This window comes from Xiphophorus hellerii, chromosome 23 (assembly GCF_003331165.1).
Source record: "Xiphophorus hellerii strain 12219 chromosome 23, Xiphophorus_hellerii-4.1, whole genome shotgun sequence".
NCBI lineage: Eukaryota > Metazoa > Chordata > Actinopteri > Cyprinodontiformes > Poeciliidae > Xiphophorus > Xiphophorus hellerii.
In genome coordinates, this window is record NC_045694.1 from 17,809,475 (window position 1) to 17,822,946 (window position 13,472).

Below are 13,472 nucleotides of genomic sequence, written 5' to 3' on the forward strand. Positions count from 1 at the left end.
TTTTTGATTAAAAATCTCAGAGATAACTTTATTTTTCAAAGTTGTCACAAATGTAGAAATCATTAAATGTTGCCACTTCTCCCCACCAGCATGAACGCCAATCTTCGCCCCACTCTACTCCTCTTTCCTCTTCTCTACTGCCCTCAGCCGCCCCTCCAGTTTGTTAAGCCGGCTCTCCAAACCGGAAGTCTTCTCGGAGCTTGAAGTGAACAGAGTCAGCAGGGCGACCACCAGCACCAGGACTCCCACTCGAATCGCTGTCGTCTCTGCGGAGGCGTGCTTGTCAGTCACGATCAGTCCGAAAAGCCAGAGAGCCAAAACCGTTTTCACAACCCAAAACAGCTGCTTGAAGACGCCAATCAGCAAACGGAGAAGGATGGTCAGACTCCAGTAGGCGATGAGGCCCACCAGACCCCACTGGGCAACGGCGGTCACGCCCTCCGGCGTGAAGCGTGGCAACGTTGCAACTGTGAAGACAAGAAATCCGGTTTAGGGTTTGCTATTTATTTGTTCTGGAGAAAGCAGGCCAGAACCAACACTCACACCTAAAAAGGTGTGGCAGCCAGACTGCCCACAGGTCCAGCTGCATATTTTCTCTTAAGCTCTACTCTGATTGGCACATAAACTTATCACACTGCAACATGCAAAATGTAATCAGCGATACACCAAAACTGAGAAAGCAGCAGAGTCTAAACACAGACCCAGTGTCTCAGCTGCAAACAATCCTGGTACCCACCGTCAAATCCTGTGACTCTGAGGATCTCGGTGACGTAAACGGCGATGACGTTCAGGCCGCTGGCTGCTCCCTCAGCCAAGAATCGGATTGCGGTCGACAGAAACTATGGCGGAGACGGGAAGGAGAGAGAAGGGAAAGAGTGAGAGGCATGTTTTTGGAGCAAAGACGATGGACAACATTCTGATCAAGCAGGGGCAAAACAAAGAGAAGATACAGCCAGCCATAGAGTCGTTTATCATGCAGAGACAGAGATTTACAGCAGGAGTTGGCACGAGCCCATAAAGCAAGAGGCCTTGAGGTGCTGCTCCTCATGATAGGATCCCTCTCTATTCATATACAGTGTCTCCTCACAACACCAGAATCAGATGCAGCACAGTCCTATCCTGTAAGCTCAAGGGTATCCCAGTCAGATGGACTGAGAGTGTGAAGGGGGGGTCTTATCTGCACCTGTTGCATTGCACAGTAACACATGGACCGTCCACAGTGTAAGTCCTAACATCTGACACTTAATAGTGTGGCTTTACAGTGGGCTGCATGGGAAGATGGATGACACTGTAGCTATAATGTCTGAGGAATGCTTGTGCAAACTCCAGAGGAAGGTTTTATAATCAACAAAAGGACACAATGTATGATATTAATAATATATCAAAAGTTGATGTGAGGCGGAACAGAAAGGCTTGAATTAAATACAGTAACTTTATCTGTCAGACCTTGAAATTTCTCTGCTACATTATGTTTACTTGTGCTGAGTCAGAGCTGCATGCAGAGCTGTTGTGTTTGCTATTATTACTCAAAACCCTCGCTTTTCCAGGTTCAGTTGGAGAGACGTTGTTTAGCTTCTTTTTTTTTGTTGTTGCCGTTCTTGGTTGCATAACGAGGCAATTTCCATGCCAGGGATTGTGTGCGCATACACCCTGCATTTTTACATTCTGAGATCTGCCAACTGAGTCACAGTGAGCAACTTATTATCTAGCGACACATAAAAACAAAAATCTTATCTTCACACAGCAGGGAGAGAGGCTGCAGGCTCGCATGCAGATATCGCAAATGAGGCGGTGATGACTTCACAGAGGTCATTTTGCTTCAACTACAGGTGTTGGATGGGCTAAGCTAAACTGGCCAGCTCCAAAGTTTCAGTGGCGGCCCCAGAGTCTTGTGAAAAGCTGCAATGGACTTAAACGCCCTGGCAGAGTTTTAGTTGTTTTATTAAAACAGTTTAGAGAAATTTAGAAAAAAAAAAAAAAAAAAATCTCAAAGCCCACAAACGTATGTGTGCCTAAATACTCCAAATCTTCCTATTTCAAACCCTAACTATGAGATCATATTTCATTTGAAAACGTAGACAGAAGTAGTAGACATTTAAAAATGGCTCCATGAAAAAAAAAGCAACAAAAAATAATTATTGAAAGTTAGCAAAGCTTACACTTCCCTCTCTTAAATACGTGTTTGACAAATATTTAGTCAGTATGACGTCCAGACAACCAGCAAATTCACAGGATTGACCTTTGCCACCTGACCCCCCCTTGGTGGCGCCACTTACAAAGTCGGAACCATGCCACGGTGGAGTGTTTAGGAGTTTTCTTACCATAGCCAAGGTTTGGACGTTCTCCTGACCCATCATTGATTCAAGATACAACACAGCACTCTGAAGAGAAGGGAGCCACAGCATGGTGGGGGTAGGGTCATGATGTGGGAGTTTATGTGAGTGCATGGGCGAATGGGTCATATGGAGGTTGAGGGGATCAGGAGAAGGATTAGGAAGTTGAGGGAGCATGGAGAGAGGGATGAGCGTGAAGGATGAAGAGAAAAAGTGACAGCTGAAAATTAGTAAATCAGGGTTTGTTTTATCAAGAATATTACAGCTGAGTTATTAAGAATGAAAGAAAAAAACAAGCATTTGCGAATAGAGAAAAAAAGAGAGAGAGTGTATAATGGTGTGTTGCGGCTCCTCCTGTACCTCAGCAGCGGAGCGGATCACTCCTGCTCCCACCAGCGATTCCGCGTACCGCTGGATCTCCTGGCAGGTTCCCGTGATGACGGTGCGCAGGGTGACCACCGGCGGGCTCTCCGCCTTGGCCTGCTGGCCCCCGGCCCAGCACAGCGACACGCCGACAACCAGCGTAGCTACAGAAAACCAAACCCGAGCCATGGCCCCGTCGGAGAACAATGGGGATGGGTGTGGAAGCGGCGTGCCAAGATGTGCGCGCACAGGTTTTGCGCTGCAGCTCGGGGAGCTTTAGGCAGGCTCGGAAATCAAACGCTTAATTAAAAATGGCTTCTGTGGGGAGCAGTCTGAGCGGGCTTCAAACGTGCATCTCGAGCGGGAAAACGTGAGAAAACACGGTCCTGATCATCAAGTGATCAGCAAAATCAGACAAAATCCCCTCAGGATCTCAAATTATCCAGCCAATTATGTTTGGCGGCGCTGCCAGAATCTGATCCAGAGCGATCCTGCATTAACAGCGGCTATATTTGGCGTTGAAAGGCTTCCAGCAGGGTGTCCGAGCACACGATCTGCAGTCAGGACGCAGCGGTTCATACAGGAAAACAGAAGAATACAGCGGAAATACGTGAAAAGGCTTCCTTTCGTTGGGAGATTTATAAGAAAACGGGAGTGACGCGGCGAACCCGAGTGAACCTAAAGCTTCTTATTTCGGCTTCAGCTCCTTGTGTCCCTGTTCTTGCATTAAACGGTTAACTGTGATGGATTATGTTGCTCAAATCTTCACCGATAAAAGAAACACCTTCCTGAGCTCCACTCCCTTCCTTCAAGCGATTCTAACGACTGTTTCCAACGAGAAAACACGCCTGGTTCTTCAGGGAGGAGGAGGAGGAGGAAAAGGGGGAGGAGAGCTCTGCAGCACAGGGATAAATAGAGATTTGCACACTGGGACTTGTGGTTTAACACACACACAGTCAAATGTGAGGACTGCTCATAGATTTAGGCTCCAGCTCGTTCTTGTGTGATCAGGAAGTGTCAGCTCCACTATCTTCCTTTGAAGTCTTTTTGCCACGTGCTGCACTTCTAACGCCACGATAGACTATAGAGAGTGAGAGTAATTTATTCATTCACAAACAAGGATGTTTTTGGGTACAAAGTAGTCATAACATATAATAAACGTTTTAACTTGTTAAATAACAGTATTAATTCAACCACTAACTCATTACAGGCTTGATCATTTTGCGACCCTACACTGATTGGCCAGTAGGTGACGGTGCCCATTTTTCCAGCATATAGTGCCATTTTCCAGAACAATAAAGTAACTACTTTACCTTCAGTTCTTATGAAAATCCAGTCTGTTTTAAACATAACTTAGAAGAAAACTGACACCTTGAAATTGGGGCCTCTGTCTCTTTAAGAAGCTCCTACTCTTGTCAGCCTTCAGAGTATCCTCATGACAAGGCTTCTCATATGCTGTTTACAACCGTTCTTCTTAGCTTTGCACTGAGAAGTATTTCACACGATGACATCACCAGATGTGCAGTTCCACCAGGTGTTTGCTAACTGCTGCTAGTCTGGAGGAGCTGAGCGGGAGAGTCCCAGGGAAAGAGGTGCTCTGTGAGATTAGCAGCGCATTACCCCCCAGATGGCTGCCATGGGAGATGTGAGGATTTCTCACACATGCAGGAGTACTATCATAACATATACAACTCAAAAACGATCTTGCATAATGCCCATCTCCCATCCCCCTTTGATGAAATGGCTTCTATGCAAGCACACATCAACAAATACACTCTGCTTCGGATAAGCTGCCCACTGTAGAGTGTAAGCTACGCTGCGGAAAGTTAGGAGCTGGAATCAGAGGCACACATTTCATAGCAGTTTAATAACTGGCTGAACATCAAAATACACCACAGCAACACAGGGGAAATGTTAAAGAATTCAGAGTCAGGAAAATGATAATTTCTAATAAAAAAAGAAGAAATGTACAACAGAGACACTTCATATAAACAACACTAAGAGAAATGTTCTTTTTTCACTGCAGTTTTTCATCTACTGCTTTCACATGCTGTTTTTAAAAGCAAACAGACACTCAGTATAAAACCATTCCTTCTGCACCAGAGAACATCAGCGTAGTAGTGGATATTGGATGGGAATGTTTCAGTCATTGTGGGGGAAATAAAACCTTTTAATAAAGTCTTCCACTTGGAGCATCACTGAAATCATCCTGTGGCTGCACTTAATATCCTGTGAAAGGATGGACCACATGATTGCAGTGCTGACTCTTGCTTCAGGCAACGGCTCCTATTCATCCCGACTGGAGGAGGGCAGAGTTGGTGGATTTAGCCGATGTAAATGCGATGGAAGTCATTCGCCCCGAAGGCAGCGTTGCACTTGGGGCACTTCCTCTGCCGAGTGTCGTAGCGCGTCTTGACGCACTCGAAGCAGAAGACGTGGAAGCATTTTGTCAGGACGGCGTCCTTCACCCGGGAGTTGCAGCACGGGCACGTTAGACGAGCCTGGAGGAGGAAAGGGAAGAAGAGGAGGAAATGTCTTCAACAGTAAACATGGAGGCCATTAAGGTTGTTGGCTGAGTGGTTTAAAAATGAAGGCATGCAAGTTTGTAAAGCAGCTAGGGCTTTGTTGTTTTAGCTGACTCATAAATCTTGTAAACAAGGCTTTCACAAATCATTCAGACTTGTCATAATTACACAAAACTACTGACTCAGTTACAGACAAACGTTAGAAAAATCTGACCATGACGCTGCTATTAGAGTCAAAATATTAAAGTATTTCAAAATGTGGCTGGTGTTATGAAAAACAAAAACAAATTACATTAGCAACTTCAGAAATTTAACTTGAAGGCTATTCATCTGTTTTTATGTCACATGTTTTATTCCAGCACAACATAGTAATAAATGTAAGCTTTCTATTTTCTATGCCCCTTGTATGTACCTTGTACTCATTAATTTCTTCGTTCAGGATTTCGTCTCCGTTGCTGATCTTCTCAGCTGGTTTCTTGGCTTTTTCAATCTTTCTCCTTAGCTTGGAGATGTCCTCCTGAAAAACAAGCGACTGTGAGGGGAAAAACAAAAAATCTACCACAAAGTGAGGCGCTAAATGACCTTCATCTTCTGGTATAAAAGAAGAGCTTATCATCATTTGTCATTTTCAAGCTCAACCTGAAACAGACTTAGATCTATAGTCAAATATAGAGATTTTTTTTATACTTCTTTTATTTTTTTTTTAAACATCATTAAATTAAATAGTAGATATTTGGATCAGTTTTAAACCCCTATAATCCTACCCCAACAAAAGCTTCTCATTACAACCAGCAACAGTAAATAAATGATGGACTTTATTTTTGAAATAATCTACAGTTACTTGTCATCATTCAGTTCCAGTAGTAACAATATCAAAATAAAAACTTCATGTTTTTATTAATGTCATCATTTTTAATAAAGACAATGACAGACTGACTGCAGTTTTAGCCTCTGTGTGTGTTGCTACCTGCGCTCGCCGGGCGTTGAAGGACTCTTTTTCTCTGGAGATGCTGTTCTCGACCACCTCCTCTCTGACCAGCTTCAGCTTCTGCTGAACCTGCTCCAGCTGCGCCCGCAGCTCCTCTGACAGCAGCACAGACTCCTGAGCCTGCAGCCCCAACAAACGTCATTCAACTTAAATTTGTGCTTTTTTTTAAAAAAAACAGGATTTATTAAAATGTTTAATTTCTCCACAGTTTTAAAGGATTAAGTTTCTGATCAACATGTTACCTTTCGTTTGTTCATGTCCAAAGCTTGTGTTCGCAGAGCCAGCTCCCTCTCCGCAGTACTAATTGTGCCCTGCAGGAGGCGCTCCTTCTCCTCCAGCTTCCTGACCACCTGCAGCTGTGCATCCACCTGTCAATCACAACCGTAACAAATAAGTCCGAAAGAATCTAATAACCCTCAAACATGATTTAAGTTAAAACCAAATGAAAAAGACAACAGTTAATTGATTTCATAATAATTTGTGACTAGTAGACTATTAGGGACTAACTAGGCCTTCACTGCCTTACTATAAAGTGTTCGATGAATATAAATAAAAGCATTGTTTTATTTGAAATGAGATATTGAGGCGTGGCCTCATGTTGCACCTGAGTTTTTAAGGTGAGGAGTTGGTCGGCAAGCTCTTCCTTTTCCTCCTTCAGAAGCTTGTGGATCTGGTTGGACTTGATCCGCTCGCTCATCAGCTTGAAGTTGGCGTCGTCTTTTTCTCGGAGCTGCTGCATGAGGCGGATATTTTGTTCCTGCATGTCCTCGAAGGCCTGGCCCGTCACGTCCATCTCGCTCAGCAGCGCGTCTTCCTCCTGAAGGGTTTTGCAGGGAGAAGTGAGATAGACAAAAAGAGAACCGGGCAGAAAGCTCGTGAATGTAAACGACCTGGTGGAGCTCAGACCTGTTTGGCGATGGACAGCTTTTTGTTGAGGATGTCTATCTGTTCTTCTACTGAACGGATTTTTCTCAGAGCTTCTTCATCCGCCATTTTCTTGCCCTCTCTTCTCTCCCTCTCCTCCAGCTCCCGCAGCCTCTGCCGAAGCTCCTCTGCCTGCAACAAAGAGGAGATGTATTGTCGCATCACATTCAACAAACGCTTCTTTTTTTTGTAAAACTAAGAAAAATATCCAGACTAACTGGTAAAAATGTTTTACAACAATTAAAACAGATCAAGGCTTATGATCACCTCTGACTTGGTCTTTTTCTCTGCAGCCATGAGCTGGACTTTGTCTCTCTGCTCCTTTGGTGCCGATCGATACATGTCCAGCAGCAGCTTCATCTCTCTCTGGGACTCCTGGGCTTTCCTACAAAGTCACAAATGCATATTGGGAAGAAATTTTAAGTTTCACAAAAAATCCAGCTACAGTCGGAATTCTGCATAAAACAAAGCCTTTCTAGATGCTGATTTACAAGGTCATTAAAAGATCCAGACTATACATACAACACAAGACGGATGGTAAATATAACTTTCCAAACGTACTTTAGTTCTGTTCGGACAATCTTCAGCTGCTCCATCTCTTTCCTCTTGGATCCTCCGATCACAGTGAGCCGATCTCCGCCCGTCTCCTCCAGCTGGCTGCTGACGCCCGGCTTCTCCCTTTCCTCCTTCACCCCGCTGCTGCTGCTGCTCCGGGTCGGCCGCTCTCTCTCCTTCTCCTTTTCTCTCTCTCTGTCTTTCTCCTCTTTCTTTATAATGTCCTTTTCTTTCTTTTCCTCCTTCTCTTTTTTCTCATCTTTTTCCTCTTCCTTTATGTTTGCATCCGGTTCAATGCCGGGCTCTGTTTTCAGTGAAATTCCTTTCAGGAGGACAAAGTGGATCCAAATGATCAATGACAATCCAGTAAAATGAAACCACTGTGATTGTAAAAATAAACTAAGGTTATTTACCAGTGCTGCTGGGTGTGGACGAGCCATTATCTGGCTCTATTTTGACCACAGGTTCTCCAGAAACAGCTGGGGTCGAAGGAGAGGTCATCTCGTCCTTCACGTCCATCTCTGTGCTCGACTGCGACTGGAGGATGGCGCTGCCCTTTGAGGCGCGGATCTACACAACAAGGAGGCATCTTTAGTTTGTGTGTTTCACCTCGTAGCTTCTAACTCTCTGTCCCGTTCTGACCTACCTGGTGGAGCTCAGCTTGCGTCTCTCTCAGTCTCAACTTGTACTTCACCACCTCTCCTTTCAGCTGCTGGTTGTGTGTTTGCAGCGTGCTTATAAGGTGACGCATCTCCCTGTTTATGGGACCTAAGAGAAAAGGTGCGATTTAAAATGAGGAGATGAACCGGTAAAACAAAAAAAAAAAAAACGTAGAGCTGAAACAATTAATCAGATTAATCATGATGAATCGATTATTGAAATAATCGTCAACTAATTTAGTAATCAGTTAATCGTTAACTGGAGAATGCAGAATTATAAAAAACAATTTGCTGAAAGAACAACACACTTTATTTAATAAAACCAGGCCATTAACTGTCTATAGTGTTTGCGGAACACCAATATATTGCTCAGGGGTGCATAGTAATTTAATCTTGGATTTAAAACTTGAGGTCCATTTGTTGAGGTGGATTACCTGCTTGCTCATTGGCTGCCAGAGTCTGTTCAAATTCGATGCGCAGCATCTCGTACTCCTTCTTGACCTGAGCCAGCGTGTCTTCCAGCTGAAACACTTCAGTACGGACCTTCCTCTGCAGGGCCACCTCATCATTCTGCACAAAGACACGATGAAAGTGAGCAGAGGTTAAGACAGAGACGCATTTAAACCGCGACATGAGCACACACACGCCAACCTAACCCACCTCCATGTGCTCCAGCTGTCGAAGGCGCGCCGTCCTGGTAGTGTTGAGGCGAGCCCGGGTTTCGTCTAACTGGGCCTTGAGGGTCAGGGACTCGTTGTAGAGCACAGAGAACTGAGACTGCAGACAGCGGTACTCTGAGGACTCTTTGACCAAACCTTCAGCTCGACTCAGCAGCTCCGTCTGGCAACGAAGAAAATAATTGATAAACAACGAAGACAAAGAAAATAAGTTGAAATGACGTAGAAAAACTGAAGTCCTTTGAATATCTTGTCAGGCTACAAATTTAAACAAAATAATGCAACTCCGAAGTTAAAAGAACAAGTTTTATGGGCTTCAAAGTTTGAAGCCAGCTTTACTCCAACGTCTCAATAAAACCCAGTGCAACTGAATCTAATACGAAATAACATGAAGTATAAAGACAAAGTGACTAATTTAGTCTCAGTAATTGTTCTCTTAAGACCTCAGGGGTTTGTTAGAGAACATTAGCAACACCAAGACCAAGGAGAACCAAGGAGAACACGAGAGTGTGCAGGGATAATGTTATGGAGAAATTTAAAACACAGATAGGTTTTGTAACAATATCTCAAGGCTTGAAAGTCTTCCAGGACACTTCTCAGTCTTACAGTGACACATGGTGGCAGCATCATCCTGTCAGAATAAATACCGGCTAATACTGGAAGTAACCCTGTAAGAGTCAGTAATAGACTTGAGATTCAGGAAAAGGTTTACCAATCCTAAACATGCAGCCAGAGCTACACTCATAGGGTTTAAATCGAAGCATATTCATGTGTTAGCTTGGTCTAGTCAAAGTCTAAACCTGGATCTAATCGAGATTCTACAGTGAAACCTGAACACTGCTGTACGCAGCTGCTTTCCATCCAGTCTGACTGAGCTTGGCCTCTTTTGCAAACAATGAGAAAACATTTCAATCTCTATTTGTGGAAAGCGGAATAAAAACACAAAACAGATTTTTAGTGCTATATAAATTAAGAATGTTATACAATTTTCTTTCACAATTGTGTCCTTTTGGTAACCTGTCACAGTGAAATGTTGAAAAAATATATTTTTGTGGTTATAATTTGTGATTGTAATGTGAAAAATCTGAAAAACTTAAGTACGAATACTTTTTCAAGGCAATGTAGACTGGATACAAATGTCACCCAGCAGAGGTCCATTTAGTATCTTGAGCATCATTATAAAGTGCCTTTGAGCTTGAGTTGATGCAGTTGCTGGGTTTTGTTCAGCTTTAAATGTGGAGCCAAAGGTCTGATGCTGAAACGCAGAAGTCTGAATTGAAAATGTTGCTGCAACAATAGAAATACCTTCATGCTGTTGTTCTCTTGCTGGACGTTTTGCAGGTCCTGCTGGAGCTTCTGCAGCTCAACGAGGCGATTTTCTGCAAGCTCTGTGTTCTCCTCCAACTCACTGTTCATCTCCTCAAACTATTTAAAGAAGTTAAATGTGAACCAATCTGAGAAACTAAATAAATGAAAAAAATAAATGAAAGAGGAAAAGAAACCGACCTTTCTTTTGTTAATAGTGATTGTTCCACACACGCTGCTGGCCTCACCACACACTTTATAGCCTTTGCTGTTAACCTGGACAGTACAAGTGTTGTAGTTTAACGCAAACTACAACACACATCTTAATCCAGTTACTGACAAATTCAGTCTCACCCTCTCCAGTATTTCGCTCAGGTGGGCATTCAGCCTGTTCTCTCGACGGCGGATCTTCTCCATGTCCCACTGGAGCTCTTCAATCCGAGCCTGCAGCTCGCTGACGCGCTGGTCCGCCTTGTTAGCCGCACGACCCAAAGACCGAGACTGCAAAGGACAAGGAGAGCAAAGACTGATGAGGAGATCCCACAGGACTCTCCTTACAACAGAGGCTTCAAGCTCCAGTCATCAGGGACCAGTGTCCTGCAACTTTTCCAGTGTTTGTTCTTTCACATACCCAAATTAAATGATCAGTTTCTCATTCTGTAGAACCTTACTGGATGCTGCACTGGATCAGATAACTGTGTGAAAGTTGCAGTACCAGATCCCTGCAGTACAAGCATCCAACTGTTTAAGATTGCTCTCCAAGGTTTTAAGGGGATACAGTTTATAAAACGGCAAATATTATTCATCCTACCATTTTATGCATTTCTAGTGAGATGCCCCACATATTTTTACAGGCAACAAATTTCAAGATTAATTATTTATCTTTAAAAAATTAACAGAGATGTTCACTATAAATATTATCAAAGAAGTCGATACATTTTCCTTGATCTGAACTCATCAAGGAAAAATTAAAATACTAAATACTTTTCTTTAAGTTTAATAAAAGTCAGATAAATAATAATACCACATAAGAATATACATGGGCATGATCTTATAATTCCATCAAAAGCGCCATCTCTGTGAAATAATCTCAACCGTATTAGGAAAAATCGAAAAAGCAGGATTGATGAATCTCGATTTGAGGAGAACAACCACTAAGAAGGAAGTTTGTACCTCGCTGGTCATGTGACTGTGTTTCTGTTTCAGGTTCTCGGTCAGCTGCTGAAGCAGCTCGTTCTCCCTACTCAGGAGGGAGTTCAGCTTGATTGCGACTTGCTTCAAACCACTGTCTGTAAAAACACAATTTTTTCCAGATTAAGTTTCATTCAGTACCATCATTGCCTCTTTTTATTTTTTCGGAGAAACTCCTGCATGTTTCCCCTCACCGCCCCCAGAGTCAAGCTCTGTTTTCAGTTGGTCCTAAGGTGCTCTTCAGGTTCTTGTAGATCTCCACCAAACGACTGGCCTGCTTCTGGCTCGACTCCACCCTCTCCTGGAGCTCAGCCTCCATTTCCTCACTGGTGCTGCTCGCCTAGAGTCGCCAAAAAGGAGTTAGACGTCTCTCCTTGGTGACCTGGGTGAAAAACAGGGAAAGAAATTGTTGGTTTAGTATTTGTTTAATATATTCATGCTGTGCCTTTTTCTGTCCCTGTGCCCGATCCATAACTACCTCTGTCTTTGGCCCGCTCCTGGTTTGAATCTCCATCAGGTTCTGGAGTTTCCGGCTTCAGGCTCCGTCCTTCGCCTGTTGGAGATTTCTCCGGTTCGCTGCTTGTTTGGTCATAGCGCCTGATGAGGAGTCGGATGTTCTCATCAAACTGAAAGAGGGTAAGTTGTGACACGTTTTTACTAGATGTAAAAGAAGTTAACCCAAGCCATTCCTCTTTAATGTTCCTTCTCTGAATGTTCACCTGGTTCCAATATCTGTTGAGAATCAGCAAACTGGCATCATCTGTGGCCTGCCGAGTCTCCAGTCTCTCAATTCGCTCTCGCAGCTCGTCCTCAATCACCTGCAAGCCAATGGGCCAACAGATGAAGCACAGTGCAGCTTTCTTTGTCTGTGTCTAGAGTTGTACATGTTCACTTAAGTAAATGAGTGTACCTGTCTTTGATCGAGAGATTCTCCCAACTTTCGATTCTTAGCTTGGAGAGCTTTGATGTCTTGTTCCTCCTGGAAAACATTTCATTCAGATCGGAAAATAATGAAAACTTCACACTTTTCTGTTTTCTAATGTATCTTATCTTATCTTAACATAAAAGAGAGGCTCACAGAGTTGGACACTCCTCCCAGTTTGATGACCGTCTCCACCGCGGTGCTCCCTCCGGCTCCGGCGCTCACACCGGGACCTCCGTCCTCTCCATCCCGCTCCCTCCGCTTCTCCGGGGGGGCACCGGAGGAAGAGGGCCCGCTGGGGTCAGCAGGACGCTTCTGCCCCGACATCTTCTAGCTCCTGCAAAAAAAAAAAAAAAAAAAAAAAAGAAGCAAACAATTACCGGAGATGCAATTTAACAATACTGCTTTACTTTATATTTTTAAGCCAAATACTCCACAGTGATAACAATCTATATTTAGAAAACAATGCTGTTTTAACATTCAGACTCTGGAGAAGCTGCCTGAAACTCTCTCTGCATGTTAGCTAGCTGCTAACGGCAGATGCAATGGAAACTGAAGAGATTTAAAGCTGAACAGACGATTTGCTGGGACCGTCTGACGACACGTTCTGTATCAAATGTTATAACCAAACCCTTACCTATTTAAATGTTAACAGTAATTGACTGAATATGTTTGGAAATGTTGATGTTACGACTCCTTCCCTCACGGAAACGGAAGTGTTAACGTTCTGGAGGGAGGGCGGGGCCACCTTCACCTGCCATCAGCTCTCTATCGCCATCTCCAGTAAAGGAGGGCGCTCTGAACGAGTCTCAATATTTTCTGATGTTGCGCCTCCTGTCCTGTAACACAGTTCTTTAAAAGGGGTTTTAACAATAAGGATTTATTCTAAAGGACAAAAAAACGTTTACCTTTTGTCTATTTGTCAAGTTTTTTGCAATTTCTGATTGAGCCACCCACCCGGTGCCTCAGGGATCCTTACTTGGGCCTATTTTCTTTTCTTTTTCTTTTTCATATTTCTTTGGTGATATAG

At 43.6% G+C, this 13,472-nt stretch overlaps 2 protein-coding genes across 3 annotated transcripts; both read right to left on the reverse strand.

The window, feature by feature from the left end:
• Nucleotides 1-3,572, reverse strand: LOC116713947 (uncharacterized). 2 transcript variants are annotated; one of them, XM_032554225.1, is made up of 4 exons: nucleotides 2,694-3,572; nucleotides 2,322-2,381; nucleotides 737-839; nucleotides 1-467 (listed from the first exon to the last, which is right to left on the reverse strand). In XM_032554225.1, exons 1-4 carry the CDS (start codon nucleotides 2,883-2,885, stop codon nucleotides 115-117), a joined length of 708 nt encoding a protein of 235 aa, XP_032410116.1. In that variant the 5' UTR covers nucleotides 2,886-3,572; the 3' UTR covers nucleotides 1-114. The 2 variants fall into 2 exon arrangements, with proteins under 2 accessions (XP_032410116.1, XP_032410117.1); XM_032554226.1 differs by lacking the exon at nucleotides 2,322-2,381 and having other exon boundaries at nucleotides 2,694-3,569.
• Nucleotides 3,573-4,544: 972 nt separating this feature from the next.
• Nucleotides 4,545-13,204, reverse strand: rnf20 (ring finger protein 20, E3 ubiquitin protein ligase). The gene is given in 24 exon segments (XM_032554223.1): nucleotides 4,545-5,197; nucleotides 5,634-5,738; nucleotides 6,189-6,329; nucleotides 6,452-6,577; nucleotides 6,814-7,026; nucleotides 7,116-7,265; nucleotides 7,401-7,518; nucleotides 7,695-8,010; nucleotides 8,102-8,258; nucleotides 8,335-8,456; nucleotides 8,782-8,917; nucleotides 9,008-9,187; nucleotides 10,330-10,449; nucleotides 10,531-10,605; nucleotides 10,684-10,830; nucleotides 11,503-11,618; nucleotides 11,715-11,748; nucleotides 11,750-11,860; nucleotides 11,862-11,902; nucleotides 11,999-12,146; nucleotides 12,240-12,338; nucleotides 12,431-12,499; nucleotides 12,599-12,779; nucleotides 13,080-13,204. Coding segments are annotated over 23 exon segments (3,072 nt in total). The 5' UTR covers nucleotides 12,770-12,779; nucleotides 13,080-13,204; the 3' UTR covers nucleotides 4,545-5,020.
• Nucleotides 13,205-13,472: the final 268 nt, after the last annotated feature.

Excerpts from the sequence above, each read along its gene's own strand:
- LOC116713947 (XM_032554225.1), bottom strand. The coding sequence starts at position 2,885 with ATGGCTCGGGTTTGGTTTTCTGTAGCTACGCTGGTTGTCGGCGTGTCG. Across the intron at positions 2,382-2,693 it reads TGATCCGCTCCGCTGCTGAG|AGTGCTGTGTTGTATCTTGA; the intron begins GTACAGGAGGAG and ends CCTTCTCTTCAG. Across the intron at positions 468-736 it reads CAGAGTCACAGGATTTGACG|TTGCAACGTTGCCACGCTTC; the intron begins GTGGGTACCAGG and ends TTGTCTTCACAG.